Source organism: Mauremys mutica, chromosome 6 (assembly GCF_020497125.1).
Source record: "Mauremys mutica isolate MM-2020 ecotype Southern chromosome 6, ASM2049712v1, whole genome shotgun sequence".
NCBI classification, from domain to species: Eukaryota; Metazoa; Chordata; order Testudines; family Geoemydidae; genus Mauremys; species Mauremys mutica.
Genome location: NC_059077.1, coordinates 56809216 through 56837050, shown reverse-complemented (window position 1 = coordinate 56837050; position 27835 = coordinate 56809216). Strand labels below are relative to the sequence as shown.

Sequence of the window (27835 nt, the reverse complement as noted above, 5' to 3'; positions counted from 1 at the left end):
TATCCAATCAGGGTGGATGAGGCCCTGTTCTAGCAGTTGAGGTGTGAACACGAAGGGAGGAGAAACTGCTTTTGTTGTTGGCTAGCCATTCACAGTCTGTCTTGAATCCTGAGCTGATGGTGTCAAATTTGCAAATGAACTGAAGTTCATCAGTTTCTCTTTGGAGTCTGGTCCTGAAGTTTTTGTGCTGCAGGATGATTACCTTTAAATCTGCTATTGTGTGTCCAGGGAGGTTGAAGTGTTCTCCTACAGGTTTTTGTATATTGCCATTCCTAATATCTGACTTGTGTCCATTTATCCTTTTACGTAGGGATTGTCCAGATTGGCTGATGTACATAGCAGAGGGGCATTGCTGGCATATGATGGCGTATATTACATTGGTGGATGTGCAGGTGAATGAACTGGTGATGATGTGGATGATCTGGTTAGGTCCTGTGATAGTGTCGCTGGTGTAAATATGTGGGCAGAGCTGGCATCGAGGTTTGTTGCATGGATTGGTTCCTGAGTTAATTACTATGGTGCGGTGTGTGGTTGCTGGTGAGAATATGCTTAAGGTTGGTGGGTTGTCTGTGGGCGAGGACTGGCCTGCCACCCAAGGCCTGTGAAAGCGAGGGATCATTGTCCAGGATGGGCTGTAGATCACTGATGATGCGTTGGAGAGGTTTTAGCTGAGGACTGTAGGTGATGGCCAGTGGAGTTCTATTGGTTTCTTTCTTGTCCCAGGGAAGCAAAATCCTAGAGAGAGGGAGAGAGATTCCCTCCCACAGTCCCTGTAGGCACATTAAACTGTGAGCTCAGAGACCATGAGTTTTAATTCCTGCTTATCCACTGACTTCTGTTAATGCTTCTGTGCATTTCACATCTTATTATGAACCAAGGTCTCATAATCCTACCTTGAGAGGTAAGTGATCCATATAAAAGTGTTGTGTGTCTGATGTGATAAATTTCAGAATCCCATAATAAATTCATTTATTTTGCATCTTTGACCTTTTTGCTTACTGTCTCCCCACTAATTCACCCCTTTAGGACTCCTTCTAAACTTCTGAGCAAAGTACATGTTTAAAAAAAAATAAAATAAATAGTTACTATAGAAAATGTTTCCTGCTTTCTCCCAAGATGTAGAGTTCTCACCTCAAACTTACAGCAACTTGAGACAATATTCAGTGTATTTTATGACCTGCAGAGTCAGAAATGGGAGCCATATGCTATCAGAAAGGAGGAATTTCTAGTTTGTAAACTGAACCCTACAAAATTCTGAGATACCGAACTTTAAAGCTGGGACACTTATGTATAGAAAAATCACTTTACTATAGGTCATTTTTTCAGGTGTTTTCCATTTCCATTTTAATTTTTATCTCATTCTGAGGCCTGTACAGTGGGACTTACAGTAACTAAAGTACCTGTTTTTTCAAATGCGGGAATACAAAAAGTAGTCTCAATAAAGATAGTTTCTGTAACAAGGATATCATAGAGAGCTTAGTATGATATAAAGATTTTATGAACACTCATTTAAGATCACCTTCTTAAAGTCAGGGTTGACAACTCTGACTGAAGCTATTCTGGGAGATTTCCCGCCCCTCCCCCCAACATGATGTAATGTCATTTTCTTAAGATAGCCTATTAAAATCTCTTGGATTGCTTTCAGTAGTCACCGGGAGATCGATGCTGGGGTTGGCAACCCTACCTTCACAACTCACTTGTTGTGACATAACGAATGTCCATTAAAATAATTATAGCACAATCCCCAAATCAATGTTTTGGCAACAATAGCTTCAGCATTTTGAGATGCAACTTCTCTCTAGAAGATCTAAAATTAAAATGACATTTTTAGCTTTTTTTTAATGACATGCATTTGTATTAATGTACAGTTTAGTGCAGTGGTTCTCAATCAGGAGTTTGTGTACTCCTGAGGGTACACAGAGGTCTTCCAGGGGGTACGTCAACTCATCGAGATATTTGCCTAGTTTTATAACAGGCTACATAAACAACACTAGTGCAGTCAGTGCAAACTAAAATTTCATACAGAAAATGACTTGTTTATACTGCTGTATATACTACACACTGAAATGTAAGTACATTATTTATATTCCAAATGATTTATTTTATAATTATATGGTAAATATGAGAAAGTAAGCGATTTTTTTCAGTAGTAGCGTGCTGTGACACTTTTTTGTATTTTTAGGTCTGATTTTGTAAGCAAGTAGTTTATAACTCAGGTGAAACTTGGGGGTATGCAAGACAAATCAGACTCCTGGAAGGTATACAGTCATCTGGAAAGTTTCAGAGCCACTGTTTTAGTGTATAGTACTATTGTACTTATCTAGTTTAGAATATATTTTTACTGGGTTATGACCAAGAAGCATGGGTTTCATTATAATTGTGTTTGAGTGTGTAAGTTGGTTGGTTGTCTCACCAGCCCAGAAAAGAATCAGTGCCACATCTGAGTTTGGTCTCAGGGTCCTTGCCTCGGTACATAACCTGTTGGTCGAACACAAACCTCAGGAGCTACACAAAAACAATAATTCCATTAACGAAAGTATGCTTCAGTCCCCAGAGACCGTTCCCTTGTTGTGTCTCGGTATTGGAAGGAGGACATATAGTCCCCTGCTGGGTCATGTCACAAGCAGGTAGCCCTTAACCCTTTTCTGGCTATTTCACTCTGTCATATGTTAATTAATGGGATAAGAGTAAAGTGATAACTAGTGATGTGCAGACATTTAAAAAGTTCTGAGGCTTTGTTCAGTTAAGCCTCCATACCATCGCATCTGTTTGGCCCTCTATTTTCCCTTACCTTCTTTTTCTGAGAAGCCAATATCACCCTGTCCCTTTTCAAGAGGCAGTTTGAGCCATCCTTTACCTTGCAATATCCCTTTGCAGCTTGTGCAACTAGAGTGTCTCATCCATAGATCATTGAATCAATTGGGGGGGGGGTCATTATATTGAGTTTGTTTGGGCTTTGCCTCAGGCCCTTGAGCAGCAATATCCCCTCCCATAGGCAGGAAGGGATCCTGATTGCCTTTCAAGCATGGACCACCTAAGTTACAGAGTGCCTCTCATTTTGAAAGGAGTGATATGAGTGAGGTCAAGTGGTGGATTTATTAGGTCCTTACACCTATCTGCTCCCATCAACATGGGGGTGAGAGGCATTACAGGAATTCATTCTCCCCCACCCTCCTGTCACCAAACCTACATATTCCTAAGATCTTGTCTACACTACATGTAGGGTGTGTGTAGCTACAGGCTGTAGTAAAAAAGCAGTCTGTGTCCACACTTGTGCTGCATGTAGCCGTGAAAAGCTCCAGCAGGGGAAAGGCAACAGCTTCTCACTGCTGGAACCTTTTATTGTGTAGGGGAAAGGCTCTGGCAGGGAAAAGCCTTTCCTCACTGCCTTCCTCTCTTTCACTGCCACGGGAAAAGCCCCGGAAGCTGGGAGGACATTATGCTGTTAAACATAGCAGTGTAGATATGGGAGGTACTGCTTGGGCATGTTTTATTTGTCTTCTTCTGTAAATATACTTTCTCTCTCCTTTCCCCCTCCTTTTACAGCCTTCTCAATCTCTTTGCCACAGAATAAATACTAGGAGCATTAGAAGTGTAAAAATCTAGAGTCTCCAAAGTTTTGTCTCCTCTCCTCATCAAAGCACAAAGGATCTCAGATGGCTAGAAGAATTTTAAGGGAATTTTCAGTCCTCTTTATCTATTCCCTTTCCTTTCAATTGAGAACTGTCGAGGGGCACAAAGGAATGATGAGCTGCTGAATGCACTGTTGCTTGTACTTCAAATTCTTGTCATATTTCTGGTTGTGATTTTGTTTTTCTTGGTATTGATGACCAAGTTGATTTTTGGATTAGAGTTGACCTCAGTGGACACTAATGGTTTTATAGCACTCAAAGTTTTTTTTCTTTTTTCATTTTTAAACACATATTCTTGTTTACTTAAGAGAAATTTTCTTATGTACCAATCTTGCAATATCGTACAGATTTTATTGAAATCTGTTTGTTTGCTAAATGTTGAAATTTGTGTTGCCCATAATACATTATACACCCCTTTGACTAATCTCACATTATACCACTACAGATCATATTTCTCTACATTCTGCACATGATATAAACATTTTTCTTATACTAATTTACAAACAGATTATTTTTGTTATGACCATTATGTGTAGATTTAGGAAGCCAGCTGCTTCAGTAATTGATGCAGTATAAATACGTAGATATAGGTAGAACCAGAGAACTCCAAATTATCCCTATTTTGATTGCAGAACTTTTTAGGGCTAATCTCTATTATAGTATCATAACACAGTAAATTGCTTGCCTTTCTCCTTAAATTACTGTTCCTTATGATCATGCTCTGTAAAGTTTGTATTCCTTACTTTCTACAAATGCTTTACATGTCCATTTTGTCTCCCCTAATCTCTTCTCCCAACCCCCTGGAAAAATTTTAACTGTTTTTATTAGGCATATTCCATAGGTGACTAGGCCATAGCTTAAAGTAAAATGAATTTCTTGGGCAGCCCCCTCTCTTCAAGGTAAGAAACTGAACCATGGACTCCCAGCCCCTCTGAGACTATGGCTACAGTGGCGCAGATCACGCAGGCTATTAGTCTAATGCTTGTCACAAGCATTAAATTTACATTTCTTAAACTTTATCTAGAAGAGGACAGTGATATATGAAAGCTATAGAGACAAATATGTTTCTCTCCATCCATAATCATTAAGTTTCTATCTTACCATACTGTTTTGTGGGTTTTTGTTTTCACCTCTTATGATGATGTATTTTGGATGCAGCTTCTGGTAGGCCAAAGGCTTATTATTTTGCAATAAAAATATAATATGTACAGATATGAAAGGCAAAGTTTGAAATAAGTCCTAGTTTGGGATAATTTAAATAATACAAACCACTTAAATTGCATGTTTTATTGTGCAGTAAAACTCTGTGGTATCTGTCTTAGACATTTCCATACCATCATCATATCTAAGTGTCGGTTATGGTATAATTGAACTGTGAGGTGTTGTCCATAGCAGACTTCATAGTGGATCCTTTTCTTGCATGCCTGATCTGGTGATGGTCTTGATGGTCACTGTTATTAGGCTAGCTGCATCTGTGTCCTCTTTCTCGGTTCTCTGAGTGCATCCTCTTGGGAGTTAAGCTTCATGCTTTTACCTATTGTGGTATTTTGCAGTTCTCCCACTCTCAAACTGGGACTTGGGCTACGGTTTCCTGTGTATCTACTATCCTTAACCTGCAGGTTCCACTGGAGCACAGGCACCTGCGGTTCTTCCCTTCAGGAGTCTATAACTAGTGGTGTCCAGTGACCAGAAAGCCTTCTTAAAACCAACATATTATTAAAACAAATAGTAAGAATGGGGGGAGAGAAGGGGGAAAGGAAGCTTGGGGCTTCTGGCCTGTGACAGGGTGGTGGGACTAGGGGCCTCTGCCCTGTGGGGAGGAGGATATCGGGACTTCAGCCTCGCAGGGTGCACCGGCTGGGGCTCGGGGCTTAAGCAGGACCATGGCTTAAGCCCTAAGCCCCGAGCCCTGGCAGGCGCCTCCTGCATGGCTGAAGTCATGAGCCCCGGCAGGCGCTTCCTGTGTGGCTGAAGCCCCAAGCCCCAGCAGGTGTGCGTCATCTCTCGAACTTGTGAAGATTTTTGTATGCAGCTCGGACAGTCAGTAAATATGGCCAGCCCTGCTATATGTTGTCTCCTGCAGTTCATTCAGTGTGTCAGCTTGCAAAGAGCAGGTCTGTACTTACGCTGTATTCTAAGGAAGCTATGTGTTTGAGGAATTCTGCTGATTTATGTTGAGTTTTTATGTCAGATAAATTGGATAGAATCATGCTGCTTGAAAATACTTGACTTCTTAAATGTTTCACTTGTAGGAAATTGAAAAGGCTGTAATTAATTATATTAGGAATATTCACACAATATTAGTGAATTTACTTCATTTCGGTTGCTGTAAAATGCAGACCAAAATCATATGCTACTTGCTAAACTTTGACAGCCACTCTAACTACATTTATACAGGCAAGAATAATTGAAACTAGAATGAAAACGTTTATTTACTTGTAGTTGGAGTCAAACGGTGGGGTGTCTTGTTTGATTTGAAATCTAGCACTACTGTACATCTCTGCAAGGCCTATGACCCAAATTTCAAGTACCACTTCATAAATGTTAACGTTAAATATGTAGGCATATTCCCTTGTGTACAAAACCTGTGTTTTTTGTGTCCAAATAGCTATTTCTTTGTGGGGACGACCCCCCACCCTACCCCCATTTCTGCTGTGGCATTAATGGAAGTCTGGTGAAAACATTGTCCTCTTAGATCTCCATATTGGATAAACTACTAAAATATTTATTAGCAGCAATGAAACCAAAATATATTTCATGTTGAATTATATTCTGTGTTGCTAGGCATTGGGGGTGAAGAGGTGTAGAATATGCATTGGATCCTTTGGGGGAGGAATATCTGTTGGTTCTGCATGGAAAAGCAATGTAGGTATAAATAAATATGAGTCTGCTTCTAAAGTAGCTACCTTATTTTTAAATATTTTTGCAGGTGGAATAGTTACTATTGTTTATTCAGAGGTGTGCTTGTTACATTTCATGACAAAAATGGACATGTAAAGCATTTGTAGAAAGGATGATCTAAGTCATGAATCTGTGCAGGAACAGATTTGTTTAAAATCTAATTCAATATTTAATGCAAAACAATTAGTGAAATTTGTGAATTTATACTTCAAGGAACCAAATAGTTAAAAAATGGTCCAGCCTTATTAGGTATCAGTAGGACTTGAAACTCAGTCCTAGAATTCTTGCATTTGCCTATAAGTAACCATTCAGACAGCTTTATAATTTTCCCACTATTCATTTGTGCACCAACAAACCCTAGTTGAATCAACATCTGTTTTTCAAAGAAAGGAAATGTAACCCTCTCTTCTAATTTCCTGCATTTGTCATTTAAACAAATATCAATGAAGGATTCAACAAAATGCTATGTTCAGCCAAAACAATACATAAAATACTGCGTGCTTGTTTTATTCTCATTCTAACACCAAGTCCTCCCTCCAGTGGTTGCGGTTACATTTTTTTTAACTTTTGTCGAAAAGCATTGGCAAATTGTATTTTTTTTCAAAGCAGAGTTCTCTTGTGCTTCTAGGTTGGCAGGTGATCATCTAGGTTTTCTATTCTTTCCTCAATGGCAGGCTCATCACCTAGGGTATGTCTATACTACCCCCTGGATCGGCGGGTAGTGATCGATCTATTGGCGATTGATTTATCATGTCTAATGTAGAAGCGATAAAATCAATCCCCGATTGCTCTGCTGTCAACTCCGGAACTCCACCACGCACGCGAGAGGTGGAAGCAGAGTCGACGGGGGAGCGGCAGTGGTCGTCTTGCTGCCGTCCTCACGGCTAGGTAAATCGACCTAAGATACGCCGACTTCAGCTACACTATTCGCGTAGCTGAAGTTGCGCATCTTAGGTCGACTCCACCCCCTCCCCCCAGTGTAGACCTAGCCCTAGTAGATGAACCCAGTCTGAACCTGTAGGAGCAAAGTACCCAGAGTCCTGTCTTTCACCTAACTTTTGCATATGGCGCTACCCTTAGTGTTGACTTTACATTGATTTACCTGACTTGTTTTTTAATTTAAAATATTCACTCCATGTTCAAAGATGACAAATTTTATTTGTTTTCCTGACTAGTAACAATTCTTTAGGGACTTATCTACAACCTGTAATTGTGTTAACTAACCTGTGTTAAAATATGATTACAAATTGTTGTGTAGGTGAGATCTGGGAGAACAAAGAACTAGACATCACAAGCTGCACTGTCTGAAGTAGTTTCTTTAAAATGTGTTGACACATTGATCAGGTGGTTTGGTTTCTACCACTTCTTAGATGTTCATTAAAATGATTTTTTTCCAAATGCCATAATGATATTTACATATAGTGTGGTGTCACCATTGCTTTGCTACAAATGCACATATTAATGAATGACAAGAATTTATATTCAATTAACTCTCGCTTAGTAGTCTGTTTTGCAACACTTGCAAATAACAAGACCAGATTTTCTGACTGTTGATTTAGGCATTTCCTCCTTGACATTATTTTGGTTGGGTAAGATATGTTCCAGGAAAACAAAAAAATTCTCTACCTAGTTTTATTATTGTTTAAGCATCTTTTATGAGTGCAGCATTATTTTTATCTAGTAAAAATGTAAGTTTGCTAGAACATGCAGCTTTTGTTAGTTTTGTTTAGTTAATCATGTTGAAATGTGTCAGAATTGGAGAAGTGCAGAATCTGAGTTGGGGTCCTGGAGAAAAGATGAGGTGAGTTGTGGGAGCCTTACGTTTTAGAGGCACTAGAAGTGTGCTGCCACTGCATGGTGGTAGAGTTTGAGCAGTCTTATGTGTGAGAACAAAGAAGAATGTTCTCTCATAGGTCATACTTGCTTAATGAATTACTGGACCTAATATCAGTTTTTAGAATTCATGTACTCTTTAGCTGACAAATAACAACCTTTGAAATTGTTGCATGTGATTCCCCCCCCCCCTTAAACCAGAAGATATAACAAAACATGTTACCTTGATACTACTTTTTCTCTAAGACCATGAGTGCATGATATCCATAGGGTACGTCCACACTACCCGCTGGATCGGCGGGTAGCGATCGATCTATCGGAGATCGCTATATCGCGTATCGTCTAGATGCGATAAATCCCCGAACGCGCTCCCGTCGACTCCGGAACTCCACCAGGGCGAGAGGCGGAAGCGGAGTTGACGGGGGAGCCGCGGCTGTTGTTCCCACGCCGTGAGGACGGGAGGTAAGTCGAACTAAGATTCGTTGACTTCAGCTATGCTATTCCAGTAGCTGAAGTTGTGTATCTTGCATCGACTCCCCTCTTTCCCCACCCCCCCAGTGTAGACCAGGCCATAGTATTCTAAATCTGCTAAAACAGAACATATGTCAGCTTTTATGCTATTTAAATAAAATTAACTCCTTAACCTTCCAACATTAGCTTGCTTATTAAATATCCCTGTTAACTAGTTAGTATCACAGTGTCCTACCAAAACTGAAAGGAAATTATCTTGGGGTTCCTACTTTATAGATGTAAGTCTTAGGGAGTTAGGAGTATATCAGGCTTCATCCTATTAGTCTTTGGAGGGAAAATTAGCAAACCTATATTGGAAATTGTTCCAAATTGCTACAAAAATGTGGTTCATAGAAACACAGCCATGATAAGATGTATTGTGGAGAAGGATAAATTAAATGGATGGTGATTGAAATTTGTAACCAAGAATCCAAAAAGCTGAAGAGAAGAGGGGATGGGAGGGGTTCAATGCTCCCACAGTCCTTTATTTAAAAAAATAAAGCTGAGTTGCTATGTTGATATTCTCCCTAGTGTCAAATTCATGTGGATGGGAAAAGGTCACAGAGTTGAGTGTTTGAGGTCCTCTACTGAAAATGGAAAAATATAATTATCTTTTGCTGCTAATGATCTCTCATCCTAAATAAATCTAGGAATACTGCGTGACTGGACACTTATTTTTTATAATTTCTAGATACTGAGTAAACAGGGTACACAAGAAATATTCCTGTGTTCTTTGTTTTGAAATGGTGACTTGGTAAAGATTACACATGACATGTTATTTATAGTTTTATTAATACATAATGGATTCTCTGGGATTGCAGAAGGCAAGAAGATATGATAATTGCTTTGTGTAGTTCACAGAAAAAAATTGCAGAAAGAGATGTTTTGAATATACCTTAAGCTCTAACCATTTCTTGCAAACCCATATTTAAACAGTAGTGGTTTTCAAGAGCTACGAAATATGTCCAATTCACATCAGTAAAACCCTTCTGCCACTTTATTCTCTGTAACCTAACCCCCATCAGAAAATTAATGCCAAATAAACGATGTCAAGTGCACATATTAATGTATTTTTTCCACACAACGCACAGTCAACCTGTGGAACTCCTTGCCAGAGGATGTTGTGAAGGCCAAGACTATAACAGGGTTCAAAAAAGAACTAAATAAGTTCATGGAGGATAGGTTCATCAGTGGCTATTAGCCAGGATGAACAGGGATGGTGTCTGTAGCTTCTGTTTGCCAGAAGCTGGGAATGGATGACTAGGGATAGATCACTTGCTGATTACCTGTTCTATTCATTCCCTCTGAGGCACCTGGCACTGGCCACTGTCAGAAGACAGGATACTAGGCTAGATGGACCTTTGGTCTGAGCCAGTAGGGTCATTCTTATGTTCTAATATATATATCAAATATATCGAACTACTTGTTGGCTGCATTTTTCAATAGTGTTTACCTTTCGTCATGCAGACTTATAATTCTCAATTTTTATTAGGAAAACTAAATTGGGAATTTATAATCTTGATTTAGGTATACCAGCTGTGCCACAACAAGGAAAACAACTTGGAGGTAAAAATGTAATAGAATAAGTAAGAGAGCAATAGAGAGTGTCAAGAGTAACAGCAGTTTGTATTGCCACTGCTTAGGTTACAACTACATTGTGATGAGTGATGTACTAAGCAGCTTTCTAAGTCTGCATGGGGATACTCAGAAAAATTAATTTGATTTAACTAAGTGTGTGAATTTAAAGTGGATTGGTTAAACCACTTTAAACCCCTATGTGAACACTCCTATTCCAAATTACAGTGGCCTTAATTTGGTTTATTTTAATTCACATCGGATTCGGAATTCACTGAAATCAGGCCATTTAAATTATAAGAGCATCTACATTGGGGCTTAGTGCAATTTAATTAATCCACTTTAAATTCACACCATTAGTTAATTTGGATTAATTTTTCTGAGTGCTGTTGTGTCTTAAACTAGGTTGCTGTAATGTAACTCTAGTCACTGTATGTAAATTTAGCAAAACCTAATCCTACGTGGGTATACTAAGGAAAATAAATTGTAACTGCAGTTTAATGTGGGAATAATCTAATTGGATTGGGGGTTGCTGTTGGTCATTTATGCTTTTAGTTTATATCTTCCATTTCTTACATTGATCGTCAATAATTACAAACCATATGCAATTTGGAAGAGCAACAGGTTCACACTTCTAACCTATTGAAATGGCTGTAACAGAATATCAATTAGATTCTAATGAACTAATCTTTACCATTATCGCTGTGAAATGGAATTCTTCACCAATCATTGCAGGGGGGCTTATGAAGGGACCACACTATTTTTCTTAATTTTTTATGAGGTTGTTATATTTTTAAGTATAATATTGCTGTTAGTGGATTAATAAATGCATTAGTGGTTTCTCAAGGCAAGTGTAAAAATCAACCCTAACTTTATCTTTGTGAATAGTATTTTAAATTTTCTTTCCAGCAGAAAACTCTTGTTTTTGAAATCATTTATATATAATTATATTTTAATGGTATGCATGATAACATGTGATATCTAGTAAGCAGAGATCAATGAACTGGCTAGTTCCTAACTTTGATGATTGATTTTTAGCTCATCCTGTGAAGATTGATGTCCTTTTCCTTCATCGCTTTAATTTTGTTGACAATTTGGATAAACATGGCACAGCTCCAGCAAGGAGGCCCAGATGAAAAAGAAAAAACTACTGCACTGAAAGGTATAAACTTCTTTGGTTTCTTTTTGTATTTATGTGTATGTGTGTGTATGTATGTGTATGTATATATATAAATTATTTCAGAGACATTTATTTAAAATTAAGGAAAGGGAAATAGAAATAGAATTCCTTTGTTGTAGCTGTGCTTTAGGGTCCTGGGAATTACTAAAATGGATTAGGCTGGTGGTCCATCTACTGCAGTATCCGGTCTCTAACAGTGTCCAGTATCAGTTGCTTCAGATGAAGGCACAAGAAAACTGAACTTAGTGGTCAGTAATGGAATAACCTGTTTATAAGTTTGTTTGCAGAAATTATCCTTCGAGAAGACAATTCATGTAATTTAGGTGTTCTTATTTTTCAAAGCCACCGGGGAGGAATATTATGTCAACTTTATACTACTGATGTTTTATTGCTGAATAACTATTTACAGTATTAAAAACCTCTTTAACTACACAGTGTTAGGAAATATATTTATAAGGCACTAATCCAAGTGAACCAACTGTACAATTATAGACTCGTGTGTATTTCAACAAAACAAATAACAGTAGGAATAGGATCTAAATAGTTTAATGGATAAAATACTTTTTGTTCAGGGCTAATTAACTGTAGTCCTCTTCTAGATAGTATTTTTCGAGTCTGGAAGTACATAGGATAGATTAGTCCCACAACTCATTTGACAAAAAGACTGGATTTCTGGAGATTTGACATAATTTCTGTTGCACTGGAGGTAAGCACACATTGCAAGTTCTTGCATTATACCATTATTATCTACAGAGGAAATAAAAGTACATTTTGAAACACCAGTGTTAAAATTGGATGTCTACAAATGCATTGACAGAAATTTACCTTTTGTGAAATGATTATTGTAGAATACACACTTCTATTATAAGCCTGTGCTTTTGAGACCTTTCAGTAAAACTATGTTCTCTTGCTGTTGCTCAGTATAAAGGTGCATTTTTGAGGAAAGGTTTGGTGAAATTCCATTTTGTCATTTATCAGAGATGATAGTATTTTTGACAGTTTAAAAATTTACAGGTAATTTATTTTCTCCACTCAGAAAACTAAAACTTGTCTTCAGACTTATCATTGACTTAATCTTAATTAAAGCGATGTGTCTTGGAATATTCCAAATGATGAAGTTATCAGTGTTAGAAAGTTGTATACTTCACATGATTTAGTGAATAGATATTAAGTCTTAGACTATCTCCTGCTGGTCATCAAACTTAAACTCTAGTGAACCAACATGGAGATGAGTTCCAGAGTCAAGGCCCTCTGCCTAGAATGATTAACCAGAGCTCCCAAAAGCTCACATCTAAGGACAGTAAACAGTAGTAACTCAGCTTTTCTTAGCTATGTCAAGAGGGTACCTAGGAAGAGAGCAGTCATCTAAGTAGCAAGAACCCAGGCCAAGTGTGGCTTTGTAGATTACTACTTTGAATTGCCCTTGCCACCAGTAGGAAGCTAGTCCTGAATATGGAACAAATGTAATGTGCTCCATGTGACCCACACTGTTAAGAAGTGGGCTGTGCTTTTCTGCACTTACTGAAACATCTGTGTAGTCTTCTTGGAGCTACCCTCCAAGCAGAGCAAATTACAGAAGTGTGAGAACTGTCATGGAGTTCAATTCTGAGAGAAATGGACACCCCTTTCCAGTAGGGCTGTCGATAAATCGCAGTTAACTCACGTGATTAACTCAAAAAAATTAATCACGATTAATCAACTGTTAAACAATAGAATACCAATTGAAATTTATTAAATATTTTTTCATGTTTTTCTGCATTTTTGAATTGATTTCTATCTACACAGAATACGAAGTGTAGTGCTCACTTTATTTTTTTATTACAAATATTTGCACTGTAAAAATGAAACAGTATTTTTCAATTCACCTCATACAAGTACTGTAGAGCAATCTCTTTATTGTGAATCTGTAACCTACAAATGTAGATTTTTTTGTTACATAACTGCACTCAAAAACAAAACAATGTAAAACTTTAGAGCTTAAAAGTCCACTCAGTCCTACTTCTTGTTCAGCCAATCACTAAAACAAACAAGTTTGCTTATGTTTGTGCCCGCTACTTATTTACAATGTCACCTGAAAGTGAGAACAGGCATTTGCATGGCACTTTTATAGCTGGCATTGCAAGGTAGTTACATGGCAGATATGTTAAACGTTCGTATGCACCTTCATGCTTTGGCCACCATTCCAGAGGACACATTTCCATGCTGCTGATGCTCATTTAAAAAAAAATACGCTAATTAAATTTGTGACTGAATTCCTTAGGAAGAGAATTGTATGTCTCCTGTTCTGTTTTACCTGCATTCTGCCATATATTTCATGTTATAGCAGTCTCGGATGACGATCCAGCACGTTTTTTTTAAGAACAGTTTCACAGCAGATTTGACAAAATGCAAAGAGGGTACCAATGTGGGATTTCTAAAAATAGCTACAGCACTCGACTTAAGGGTTAAGAATCTGAAGTGTTGTACAAAATCTGAGAGGGACGAGATATGAAGCATGGTTTCAGAAGTCTTAAAAGAGCAACGGAAACTATAGAACCCTAACCACCAAAAAAGAAACTCAACCTTCTGCTGCTGGCATCTGAGTCAAATGCTGAAAATGAACATGTGTCGGGCCACTTTGCTTTGGATCATTCTCGAGCAGAACCTGCCATCAGCATGGATGCATGTCCTTTGGAATGGTGGCTGAAGCCTGAAAGGATATATGAATCTTTAGCACATCTGGCACATAAATGTCTTGCGACGCCAGCTACAACAGTGTCATGTGAATGTTTTTTCTCACTTTCAGGTGACATGGTAAAAAGGAAGTGGGCAGCATTATCTCCTGCAAATTATAATCAAACTTGTTTGTCTGAGTGATTGGCTGAAGTAGGACTGATCGGCCATGTAGGCTCTAAACTTTTATATTGTTTTATTTTTTAATGCAGTTATTTTTTGTACATAATTCTACATTTGTAAATTTAACTTTCATGGTTGCACTACAGTACTTGTATTAGGTGAATTGAAAAATACTATTTATTTTGTTTTTTACTAATATTTGTAATACACTTCCTATGCTGCATTGTAATAGAAAATCAATATATTTGAAAATGTAGAAAATATCCAAAAATATTTAAATAAATGGTATTCTATTATTTAACAGTGCAATTTATCACGTGATTAATCGCGATACTTTTTTTCATCGCTTGACAGCCCTCCTTCCTAGCCAAGTACAGTTGGCTCTCTTGGACATTGCTGTCTTGGTCACTGCTGCAACCTGGTGCTGTAAAAGCAGAGAAGGATTTTTAAAAAACAAAACAAAATCCATCCATCTTTGACAAAGGACCTCTTCTCCTTCCTCTCCAACCTTTCCGCAGTATAAGGGGCAGAAAGAACTCATGCCAAATTTTTCAGACACTTTACTTTAATCTCCCACCTCAACTGAGCTTAAAAGAAACTCCCTTGAGACTGTATTACCCAGATCTGGGGTAGAAGAGAGATAGAGATGAATTGTTGGCATGCGGTTTCCAAAAACATTTTACAGTCTTCTCTAATGGTCTTACAGTTATTCAGGGCTCGTCTTCACTACCAAGGAGATTGACGCTGTTGCAATCAATGCAGCGGGTGTCAATTTAGCGGGTCTAGTGAAGACCCACTAAATCCGTGACAGAGTGCTCTCCGGTCGACTCCAGTACTCTAGCTCCCCGAGAAGAGTAAGGTAAGTTGACCAGAGAGTGTCTCCCATCGATGCAGCACAGTGAAGATACCTGGGTAAGTCGACCTACGCTTTGTCAACTCCAGCTATGTTATTCATGTAGCTGGAGTAGCGTAACTTAGGTTGACTTACCTCGGTAGTGAAGATAAGCCCTCAGATACCACAGTCTGTATAGACAGTCATTGAACCTTGTGGAACCCCACAAGATGTCCTTTGGGAGTGGATAAAAAATTGTCTAACCTTACTCAGTGGGATCTCTCAGAAAGAGAGGACTAGACATAATTAATTATACCCACCCTATCAAAGCAATAAATAAAACATTTTTGTCAATATGCTTGTTAAAATAAACCAGGCATACAATGCTGTGTTTTTCTTTTTAGATTTATTGTCTAGAATAGACTTGGATGAACTGATGAAAAAAGATGAGCCACCACTTGAGTTTCCCGATACACTTGAAGGATTTGAGTATGCCTTTAATGAAAGTAAGTAGAATGTACTTTGTGAAGATTCTACTTAGAAATTGTATAATATTAATAGATTATTAGAAAATGGATAGCCTTGCTAGAATTTCATAGTTTTCTGTTACGAAATAAAGTTTTATCCTTAAATATAACTATTGCGCTGTCTGGAGTGGCTCATGACCACGAGTGCCTACCTCAGAGCAGACTGTCAGAAATAGGGCAAACATCTCAAACTGGTGGTGTGTTCTATAATTAGATTTTACCAAGACAGTAACAAATATGAACTCCTGGATCACTATTACAGTCTTACCATGGAATCACAGATAGACAGAGTCTAAGGGGACTGTCTTGTCACCGAGACAAACCAGACTTAGTGATAAATAGTCACTTACACCAAAAAACACACCACATTCAGGTTGCTTCCAGTCCCAGGAGACCAGTCACTTATCACAGATCAGTTGGTACCCTAGATCTTGTACCAAAGCCAACACTTGTAGCCAATCCTGTAATAAACTACGTGACATTAACTAGGAAAAAGAAATTAGAGAGTTATTTACAAGTTAAAGCAAGCAAACATATACACGCAAGTGAGTTACCATCTAACTCCTAAGAGTGACATAGTTGTTGTGATCAAAGTGTCTTTCGGGGAGACTCAGGAGGCAACCCCTGGGGATCTCTGGCTTCAGTTTAGAATCTCTGGCCCTTCAGAGTTCAAACAGCCAAAAAGATGTTCTTCATGTCAGGGATTTTTATTTATTTCCCCCAGAGCTCAAGATGATCGGACAAGTTCACATGCACGTCGCTCTTCATGCGTGTGGGGGGAGCAATAAACAAAGTCATTTCCGCAATGAGTCCACAATGGTTCTTCTGGTATCTATGGGCCTTATTCTGTTGGGTGGGAGATAACACCTCCTGTGGCAAACTAGTATTTCATACTTGGTAATAGGTTTCAGAGTGGTAGCTGTGTTAGTCTGTATCAGCAAAAAGAACGAGGAGTACTTGTGGCACCTTAGAGACTAACAAATTTATTTGAGCATAAGCTTTCACAGGCTAAAGCCCACTTCATCAGATGCATGCAGTGGAAAATACAGTAGGAAGGTAGGGGTGTGTGGGCACACACACACACACACACACACACACACACACACACACACACACACACACACACACACACACACACACACACACACACACACACACACCATGGAAAAAATGGGTGTTGCCATACCAACTCTGAGACTAATCGATTAAGGTGGGCTATTATCAGCAGGAGAAAAAAAACTTTTGTAGTGATAGTCAGGATGTTTCTCTCCTGACTGTTCGGGTTTACCATTTCAGAGCAAACGCTTTTACAGTTAGACCATAACATTTAAATATTACCTTATAACATGGGATATAGATATTATAAGTGAGATTAATGCATGCAGCAACATACAAGCAAAACCAACATACAGGTGACCTGATCTGGTTTCCAGCTATGATGTTGTCAGTTCTTAGTTAATGCCTGCAGCCTGGGCAAGAGCTTGCATCTAGCCTACCAGTGTCACAATAATGCTCTTGGAAATCTAGCTAAGTAATTTCAAATTTTGTAGAATTGTCAAACAGTCCTTGGTCTAACACGCTGTTCCATCATTTAGATTTGTACAATATATACGTAAATAGATTGTTCCAACTTCCTTTCTTTCATTATGAAATTTGATACAAAAATTTCTAAAGCGATTTATTTTTAACATTTAAAATTAAATTGATGTCCCTACCAATAGTGATATTTTACTTACAGACTCAATTCACTCATTGATGGAGACAACTACTACTGTATTATTAATAATTTAGATAGCAATTTATGCATTTGAGTTAAACTTGAAAATTCCATGTCTGCTGGTGGGAAAATAGTTCTTACAGAAGGGCATTCTCTGGGAAAACAGGATAAATCTCTGAATTAGCAATGGGATGCTGTCTTTTACTATAGGTCACAAGTTTGAATCCAGGCTACGTTAGTAGAGACCACAAGTTACCACCATCTATTTGGTGATGTATGTTAAATAAGTTGATGGTTTTTATAATTGTCTAATATCTACATTATAAAATCCATCATCACAGTTGGTACCCATATTATCAATCTCAGATGAGAAATAAAGGGTTGAATAGGCATGGAGGCTAAAAAAATATCAGATTCCCAGAAGGGGTCCCTACAAAATTGTTTGAAACCCGTAGTAGGGCAGACTGGGAAGTTTACACTCCTATTGCCATGCAGTGCCTTTTCTGTGAATAGAGAACTTTAGTTTCTAATGCTGTCTTTTTTACACCTTCCACGTTTAAGGAGAAAAAAAAAGCTTTCCTTTAAATGATAGTCATTTATGCAACACTTAGCTTTTTAATATCCTGATGGCTTTCAAAGGAAGGTACTTAGAGACTAAAAGTGTCATGAAAGTGATGCTCATTCTTTGATTGGAGGGGTTAACTCTGTCACTTTTCAGTTTGTTTTTTTTTTAAGATACGTACAGCCTCTACTATTGTCTGTCGGCTCTACTGACTTCAGAGTTAATGGTGCACATGTGGTTTCTAAAAAGAGAGGGGCTGAAATCTGGATGGGGGGGATGATGGTTTAGAATTATATTATTAAAAGTTCCATCACTAATGTAATAGCCTGAGTGACTTCCGTAGGGAGTAACAAACCCTATAGAATATGCTTCTAGTTAGGGTATTGCCAAAGAGGGATATGTTTTGCTCTGATATTTATAATTTATATGTACTATAGTGCATTTTTATGTCATAATCTGTATGTTTCTATTTGTGAAGGAGAAGTAAGTAAGCGGTTTTATTTTCTGCTTTGTAGAATTTGAGAAGATGAGGGTTCCAAACATTTTAGGAATACTTGAAAATAAACTACAGTTCTTACTAGATATTTGCTATTATTCCTTAGGAAGATCAGAACTTCATCGGTAACCTGCTTTAAAACAAGCTATACTAAATAGTAACTAGCTAAGAAGCAACAACTGAGCCTAGAAATTTAAAAAATGTAGAAGTTTTAGAGAATGGTGATGATTCCATGGAGAGAGGGATATTGGGACCTGAGATATTGGATATGAACTTGGGAAGGAACATTTCCCTGGAGGTTAGTAATTGGAAAAATATAGTGAAACTAAGGTAATGGAAGAGCTGAGAAAGTCAAATCTCTTCTATTATTAAATGGGCAGGTTTATAAGCAGGTTTATAAACACTGAAGACAACAGAAAGCTCTCAAATATTTTGTTTGCCACTTCAGGAGTTTTCAGAACTAATCTTCTTTTAAATAAAGAATTCTGTGCATGAAAATGTTATCAAAGCTTAGAATTCACAAGGAGATATCAGCTGAGTTAATGTCTTTGTCTTCATGTTGCAGAGGAGGAAAAAGTCTGCTAATAAACCATGCTTCTGTCCTTCAGATAGTTCAACATTTTAGGATAATATGCTTAGATATGGTTGTTTTTAGTCATTTCTCTTGTTAAACACAACTTTGTACCACCCTTTGTGGGGCCATAACATTTTATGTTTTTTATTTTGGCTAATAAGTTGAAATATAACTGGTAAAATATCTGATATACTTCTCCCTACCCCAGTCTTTGTGGGATGCCTTTTTATTCCTCAGTCATCTCCATCTAATCCCTTCCTTCATCTGTAGCTGAATGTGCTACTGTTCTTCAGCTATGAAGCTAAGAGACTGTAATGTTGCTGTACAAAAAAAATTGCTGTGGTGTGCACGTTCTTCTTCGACATGCTGCTCATTTTTCTACTATTAGCTCAAGGTGCAAGAGTTCCAAGGTGTGTCCTGAACTAAAGTCCCCCCGCTTCATTCCATCGGGGTGCTAAGGCATTTGACTTGTAACTGAAACTGTTTTAGAGATTAAGAGCTTAATTTTCAAAAATTCTTTTCCTTTTTGCATTGCAATGTGCCACTCACGCTTTTTGCATGTGCAATTTAATTGAGTACAAATGATTAATAGTTGGTATATAATTACCTGGTTGGTTAGCTAACAATCTGATTTGTACCATTCAGCTGCTAATTCTTCATTTTGGGGCATACTTTTAGGGACACAAATATTAGCTGTATAACAAGTTGCCAGGCTGAAATTTGGGCTTAAAGCTCAATATGTCACCGTTTGTGCTTCACTTGATTCAGAGGTGAATGTGAACTAGAAGTGAATGTGATGGTGGTCTTGCTGCGGTCCATTTGGTTTAAGTGCCCTACATTGTAATTGAGGAGGGAGAAAGAATAATGTGGTATATGAATGAAAGCGGTTCTGCTTTCAGATGGACATTGTCTTTTGCTTTCAACAGTGAATTGTTACCTCTGCTTTTAAAACTCTTAAAATGTATATTTAAATCTAATATTATTGTTTCTTTTATAGAGGGGCAATTAAGGCATATAAAAACTGGGGAGCCATTTGTTTTTAACTACCGTGAAGATTTGCATAGATGGAACCAAAAACGCTACGAAGCTCTTGGAGAGGTATATGTTGTGTGTGTGTGTGTGTGTGGGTGTACACACTATGTGTGCTGTAGTTTTCTTCTGTGTATTAAAATATAGGTAGAAATGTAATTGCTACTTAATCTTTAAAAAAATGTTCTGCATTTTAATGCTCTAACAGTAATTTAAATTATTTACTGTATAATTTATAGTGTTGCAGTTTAAGTCCTGGACTACATCTTTTGACTCTCTTTTGTGTTTAAAGTAGAATATAGTTTGGATGGTACAAACAGAAAAGAGACAAGGTGGGTGAAAGTCTTTCTTTCACCAACAGAAGTTGGCCCAATAAAAGATATTATGTCAGCCACCTTGTGTCTCTAATATCTGGGACCAACGCTGCTACAACAACACTGCAAACGAACAGAAAAGAGTCTTTTTTATATCTTATGAATAGCTTTTAAAAAAATACATAATTTCTCTAACTTTCCTCTCCACCAGCCAAAGCATAGGTACTAAATTCTTGTGACATCATTTTCCATATGGAAGGGACATATTAGCTGAATCTGTTGATTTCTCTTCTTGTCTTCAGCTGGTAGAGAGAGCGATCAGGCTTGCTAAAATAAATGTTTGGATTTGACCATTTTTGTTTTGGCAAATGTTTTTTCCAAAACTTTTACTTTCTGTCAGGATAGTTTGGAATAGGATGCTTCAATGTTATTTTCTTTCCCTTTGCTTACTGAAGTATTCTATAGAGATGTGGTTAATTTGCTCTGGAGTGTATAATACCTCTTTCAGTTGTGCAAGAAAGTGGCCTTCCAGTTTGTGTCCTACTTCTTATGCATGGGAAGCTGTAGCATTGAGTTGACATGAAAGGATACTTCTGGCCACAGGGGCTGTAAGAACATGCATGTCTGGGTCGGTACTGCTCTGCCCTGATTGTTCCTGCTCAATAGCAGAGAGCAGTTTGAGCACAGTGACCTGTCAGTACGTTGGTCCTGCTGTAGTCAGTGGCTTTTGGAGACCTTTCCTGAAAAGGAATTCTTTGATGCACAAATTGGTACTGCTTTCTCAGAGACTTTCTCTTGTTGTCCATTCTTGAGAGGGACCATGGCACTACCAACAAAAAACCTGTGATCAACCTTTGCCTCTGCTCCTCATTCATTGGCCATTTTGCCTGACTGTGGGATCAGGCCCATTTTTTGAAATGCTTTGGTCTTCATTTCCTCTTTCTGTAAACTTAACTCAAATTACTGAGGGATGTATTTGATTGTGAACATATTTAGAAAACATTTTGTCTTTTTGAAATTTCCTTTCTGTTCAAGTGTAACCACATTAAAATATTAAACACAACAGCCCACAACCAACTGTGCCAAAATAAATAGTGTAAATTATCTTGAACTGGTTTCTGTGACTGCATAATGAGAAATGTACTTAAATGTATCAGTTTTTTTTTAATTCTCTGCTGCTTGTGATGGTGCCAAGGGTATATTTATTAAGATTGAACACACACACACACACACACATATATAATTATAGGATGTTTTCTAATTATAACTGGATTTTTGTATATTCTGAGAAATTCTGTAGCTATTGACTAAGCGGGCTCAAGCAAAGGGTAGAGAGCACTAGTCACAGAAGTGATTGTCTGCTCCTGTACCCGATTGATTGGATAGCATAGACAATACTCCACTTCCTCTGACTGAGCCATGGTAGAATGAATGAAGTGTGATCTGAGGAGCTAAATACAGTCAAAGTAGAGATTGCTGGGTGTAGCATTTGGGACAAGTCTAGACAATGTGCAGAAAGGAAGGATGCCCTTCCTATAGAAACTGAGGAATGGAGAGGAAGGGGAAGAGGATACAGGAGTTAAAAAGGATATGTATGCACATACCCCCCCCTCAAATATACATAGTATTTGTTTTATGTAACATAAATAGTGCACCATCATGCAAGAAAAACACCTAATTTATATGGCAGAGAAATGTAAATTACAGAAAACCTATATCAGAAAATTTCTGTGGGATTACCTAAATAATATGTATTAAAAATTTGGTTACACTACCACCTCCCTTTACTGAGATAGCATAAAATAAATCAAGAGTGGTGGAATATTTTTCTGAATTTAGTTAATATGTCAAGAATATGCCATGGATCTACAAAGAATGTAGAATTTTTCATCATGATATAGAAGAATGTTCATCACTTATGAATAGCATAGCCTTGAGTGGAAAACATAATCAATCCTTTTGAAGTGTTAAAATCATCCTTGTATTACATAATCATGTGATACAATTCCATATTTTTAAAATTCTGTCTTGATTTTAATTTTGCATTCTAGTACAGTGCTTCTCAAAGTCGGTCCGCCGCTTGTTCAGGGAAAGCCCCTGGTGGTCCGGGCCGGTTTGTTTACCTGCCGTGTCCAAAGGCCATCAGCTTTTCAACCAGTTATGAACTGCAAGAAAATGCCAACCATACTGGTTATCCACGCTTAAATAAAATATTCATTTTAAAAAAAATCTATGTTAAAAATAACACTATTGGTTGCAAAGTTAAGCACTTAAAATTTAGGAAATGCCAGAATCATTCACATTATTTTCCCTGGCCAACTACTATTCATTTTCTTTCATAGTGGCAGTTCATTGTCATCATAAATTACTATGACTAGACATTGGTGTAGGGAAAGAGCATGTGAATGACGTATAACCTGGAAGTTAATGCACTCACGTAGGACCCAAGTTGAAAAATCTACTTCACTGACTATTTTATTATTTATAAAATTTGGAACAGTTTCAACAAGAACGATATTGAGGGGGTTCATGCACAGCCTCTGGCATGTAAGCTGCTCCCAGCTACTTGCAAGCGAATGACACTAGCCAATATCTCTGGTCCCAGAAACAACTCTAGGAACCTCCATCTTGCAGTATCTGGTTATGCCCACTGGGCGCTGCAAGCTTATATGAGTTCAATTTAACAAAGAAATTGATATGTACCAGGCTTGTTTTCCCAAGGGGAGTTTCTGATGCACTGCAAACCAAACAAATCTATCTTTATAGTTAATAAATCTAAGTGATAAGTCAAAGCATAACAAGTCAGATTTGGTCAAATGAAATAAAAGCAAAAAGCATTCTAAGATGATCTTAACACTTTCAGTGTTCTTACAAACTTAGATACTTCTCACCACAGGCTGGCTGCTCTTCAGCCAGGCTCTCCCCTTTGATCAGTGGTTCAGTCGCGTGGTGGTGTCTGTAGATGTAAGTGGAAGAGAGAGAGCATGGCAAAATGTCTCTCCCTTTTATCATGTCCTTTCTTTCCTCTTGGCTTTGCCACCCCCCCCTTTCAGAGTCAGGTGAGCATTACCTCATCCCAGTCCCAGAAGGGGGTGACTCCCTCGAGGGTCTAACAGATTATTTTGTTGCTGCCTAAGCCAGTGTCCATTGTTCCTGTGAGGCTGGGCTTGGTTTGTCCCATCCATGCCCTGACTAGGTGTGAACTGCATCCCTGTTCAGGGGAGAGTTTTTGCATGGGCTTGCTTTAAGCCATGAGGATACCTTTTCAGCCTCATAACTATATACATGAAATTATAACCTATAACATTACTGTAATGATTACTATAACATCACATAACAACCATGCTCAGTGCATTATGAGCCTTCTGAAGACACCCAGCATGACAAATTGGCACTGGATACTGCACAATCATTTTATAAAGCTGAACATGGGGGTGGTGGGTGTTCCTCCGAGGCAGAGAGCGTCACACTAGGACACTCTCCAGCAATGTGGAAGACCTATGTTCAAATCCCTTCAGCACATCAGGCAGATGGGGGAATTGAAACCACATCTTCCACATTCCAGCTGAGTGTCCTAACCACTGGGCTGAAAGTTACAAGGAAGGGGCAATGGGATCAGCACCATTCCCACCTCCTCTTCCTCCGGCCATTTTGTGAATGGAATCTCAGTCCTGGGGAGGGGGGGAAATGGGGCCAAAACTACTCTCTGAATTTGTGTCAAAATCATGATTGGTTTTGTGGGACTGAAAAATGGATTTTCAGCAAATAAACTATTGTAGGGAAAATCCTGTTCAGCCCTTGGAGCCCAAGGATGAGCATGCTCTGTGGATGGAGCATGTGCAGGTCAGGTGGCAGAGTTTGTAAGGGGATGGAGATTGTTCAGTGCAAAGAATTAAGTTGCCAAGCTGTAACAAGTCTCTGCTTAGTATATGTGAATTGCATTTTTTTTTTCTCTGAGAGCTCAAAACTTAGCCAAATGTGGGTGAATTTTCACAGAGACAGTAAAAGCGCATCACTGACACAAAAGAAGTCCTTGGCCAAATTTCAAGTCCCGGCCTAAGACATGGTGGTGCTAGAGTTTCTCAATGAGACAGTTTTTTTCTGAAATTTTTTAACGTGCACAACAATGTGTTTTTTCCTAACCTCATTTTTAGATGTGACTGAACTGTTTTAGTTGAAATATAAATTCATTCTAAGGCAGACACGTGACATGGCTAATTTCATCCCAAATGGCAAAAGTTTGGCAAAATTACACGTAACTGAAAATGGAGTGTTATAATGGAAAATGGAGGACGACCTTAACTATCGGCTGTATTCCCTGCGCCACCCCAATAATACATTTCTTTGCTATTGGATTCCTTTTTTCTTCCTCTTTTCTGCCCCTGAAATCAAAAGGCTTGCTTTCAAACAAATGGCTTAAATAATAGATAGGGAGTGAGAGATACAGAAGGGAAAAATCCCTCTAAATAATCAGCAGGTGTTTTAACTTTTAATAGTCTGTTTACCGTGAACTTTGTTTTTTGGTGAGTAAAGAAGGTGGAGAGACAATTAGTCATTTTTTGGTCTAACAGCTATTAGAAGAATGAAGACCACTAAATAGTACCTAAGAAAAGTTACATTTAAATATAAATGCTTGTCTTAGCTGTGTGCAGTATTCATTTGCATATGTTAAATCCACTTTTGAAAATCTGATGTTTGGAAAGAGTTTTACTGAAGAGATTATGTCAGATGTGCATCAGTGAATCCTTCAAGTTTGTAGGCAGCAATTGGCGGTAGGTTCATCATAGTGACATGACAGTACGCAGGGTTCAGAGATAGTTTCATAATTATTGTTAGCACGTCTCTTGAAAGAAGTGATGAGCGTCTCATAAAACCCAGATGGGAGTATGTTACATTGTTGATAAATGTGTTTTTACATTTTTTAAATTGAAAAACCGTGAAAAACAGAAAAGATACAATAAGGCAGATGGTTGTTTATATAACTACTGGCAAGTTGCTGTGATTTGAAGAATGTTACAGTTAAAAAAGGGAGGGGAATGAGGAGGAGTGTTTCAATGGGTTAGTCATGAGTTTCTTAAAATAAAAGCTTTAGAAACTTTATCTCAATCAGAATCGGATCCACTCTCGCCATCCTAGGTCTTACAACCTAGGCTGACATTGAGTACGTCAGCACTTAGCAGACTTTTGCACATACCATTTTCATGCAGTTGGAAGACTTGAGGATAAAAATCAAGTGTGAAATCTTCAACTGTTTAATAGCATTGTCATGATAGATTTGATTACCATGTAATCTCTTTCAGCCTTTAGTTTTCTTTTCTTTTTAGGTTTTTCTCTTTTGAAATAAAAACTTCTATCTAAATATACTTTTACCCTGGATTTTTATTGCTTCTAATAAAAAAACAGAAATTAATTGCACAGCAAAATAAGTTTTATTTGCCATATTCATTGTTCACATTGCCTTACAATGAATAGAGCATCTAATACCAGAAACATCAGTGTGCACAGAGGAGAAAAAAGAATTGAGGCTATAAGGTCTGTCCACTATTTGTGGGAGAAGAGGTGAACAAACAAGCTGCTTTTCTATTAGATATATGGAAAGTAGAAAAAAATATAAAAGAGCAGTTCTTAAACAGAACACAGATCAACATAGCGTGGTGGTGGAAACACACTGATTTCATCTTCACTAGATGGTTCCATTTCAATGATTCCATTCCAGTGTGTGTTTAGTGTCCTTTTTCCATCAAGAATCGTCAGAAGTTTTTGTGTAGAGGATACCTCCCACTGCTGAAAAATGTCATATTATTTTACCTGGAGTTTTCTAGAAAAAGGATAGATGTGGAGAACCCCTTCGTCAATAAAATATTTTAAAATACATTTATATTCATTATTATTCTCCTTTGAGTTGCAGAACTCAGGAAAAATTAGTGAAATGTTGTTTACATTTTTAATTCCTTTACTAGATTTTCTCCCTGATCCTAGAAGCAATAAGATTAACCAATACAGTACCTTTAGCAGCCGACTTCTTTTTTCAGTTTTCTGGGAACATCTTGAGATACACAGTAACCTTTGATGTTCCAGACTTGACAGAATAGGGATTTTGTTTTATACAAGATCTACCAGCTGTGCAGAATCTTTCCTATGGGGATCTTGATATTAGTGCTTTCTTGGTTTAGGCATGTTGTTCTATATGCTGATCCTCCCACTGGAGGATTGCCTTTCTGTTTTACCAGTCTAATTTACTGTTTAATGTTAATGGTGGAGAGTTTAAGTAGCAGAGTTTATATTTAATTATCAGGAACCTGGAACTTGCTTTGATCAGTGGATCATATTCCTGTGCATTTCACAATTTGTTCACAGTTGAGGAATTTACAGTAGAATTCATTCCTTGATTTAGAATTATGCATCAGAATCTTAACTTTTCATTTAAAAAGACAGACAATTCTATTCCTTTTTATTGTGAAGATAATCTTCCAAAAATAAATCATTGTACTGTTGTATTCCTGACTCTGCAATCAGCCTGATGCAGTTTTCAGAAGTGGGAACTGCTCCATTCATATCAGTGGGGTGTTAACACACAAACTCAGTGACAATTAAATGTCAACATCAGCTACTTCAGTGCTGGTCCTTGAAGCAGAAATACCTAGTTAATATGCTTGCTGTTATTGGATATGGTAGTGAATATTGGGGAAGTGAAACAGGTGGACACTGTCACAGGTTGGTTAGATCGAAAACAAAGTTCAAACCCTCCTACTTCCACCCAAATAATTGTTTTAAGTTTCCTTCCCACTTGTGGACAGGCAGAAAGGGAAGAAGTAGAAATGCATCTCTTTCCTGGGGCCAAAAGCATCAACTGCTTCCTGCTTGCCAAAACTCCAAACTTACCTGTCTAGAAGCCAAAAGCTTTAGCTTGTTTTAACCTAGTTGCCAAAACCTCCAGCTTTCCTCTGACAACTTCTGCAGTGTAGTTACACATTGTCAGTATGAACTTCTCAGGCACATGGTAAAATAAAATGTGTTGTTTATTTTGATAAATTCAGTGGAAACTGCTGATAACATTATTGATTTTTACATTTAATTTAATTAACGGATGCTGCTATAGAATGTCCAGTCTGCCTTACTAACGAGGGCCCTTGAAACAGTATTTAGGTTCAGCCAAAGTTTATGGAGGTCTTGATTATATCTTTATCTCTGGTCTGATTTAATCTGATGTAGTTATACTGACCTAATCCTCCCCCCACCCCTGGCCCCGTGTAGGCAGGGCTATGTCAGCAGGAGATCTCCCACCGACACAAGTAGTGCCTCTCGGGGAGGTGGATTA

At 38.0% G+C, this 27835-nt stretch overlaps 1 protein-coding gene across 1 annotated transcript in view; it reads left to right on the top strand.

The window, feature by feature from the left end:
- The window catches only part of FAM172A (family with sequence similarity 172 member A), a 340598-nt gene that overhangs the window by 17675 nt on the left and 295088 nt on the right, over window positions 1–27835 (top strand). Inside the window, 4 exon segments of the mRNA XM_045022184.1 lie at window positions 10404–10442; window positions 11490–11613; window positions 15703–15804; window positions 20172–20272. Coding sequence (XP_044878119.1) covers window positions 11508–11613; window positions 15703–15804; window positions 20172–20272 — 309 coding nt within the window. The 5' untranslated portion in view covers window positions 10404–10442; window positions 11490–11507.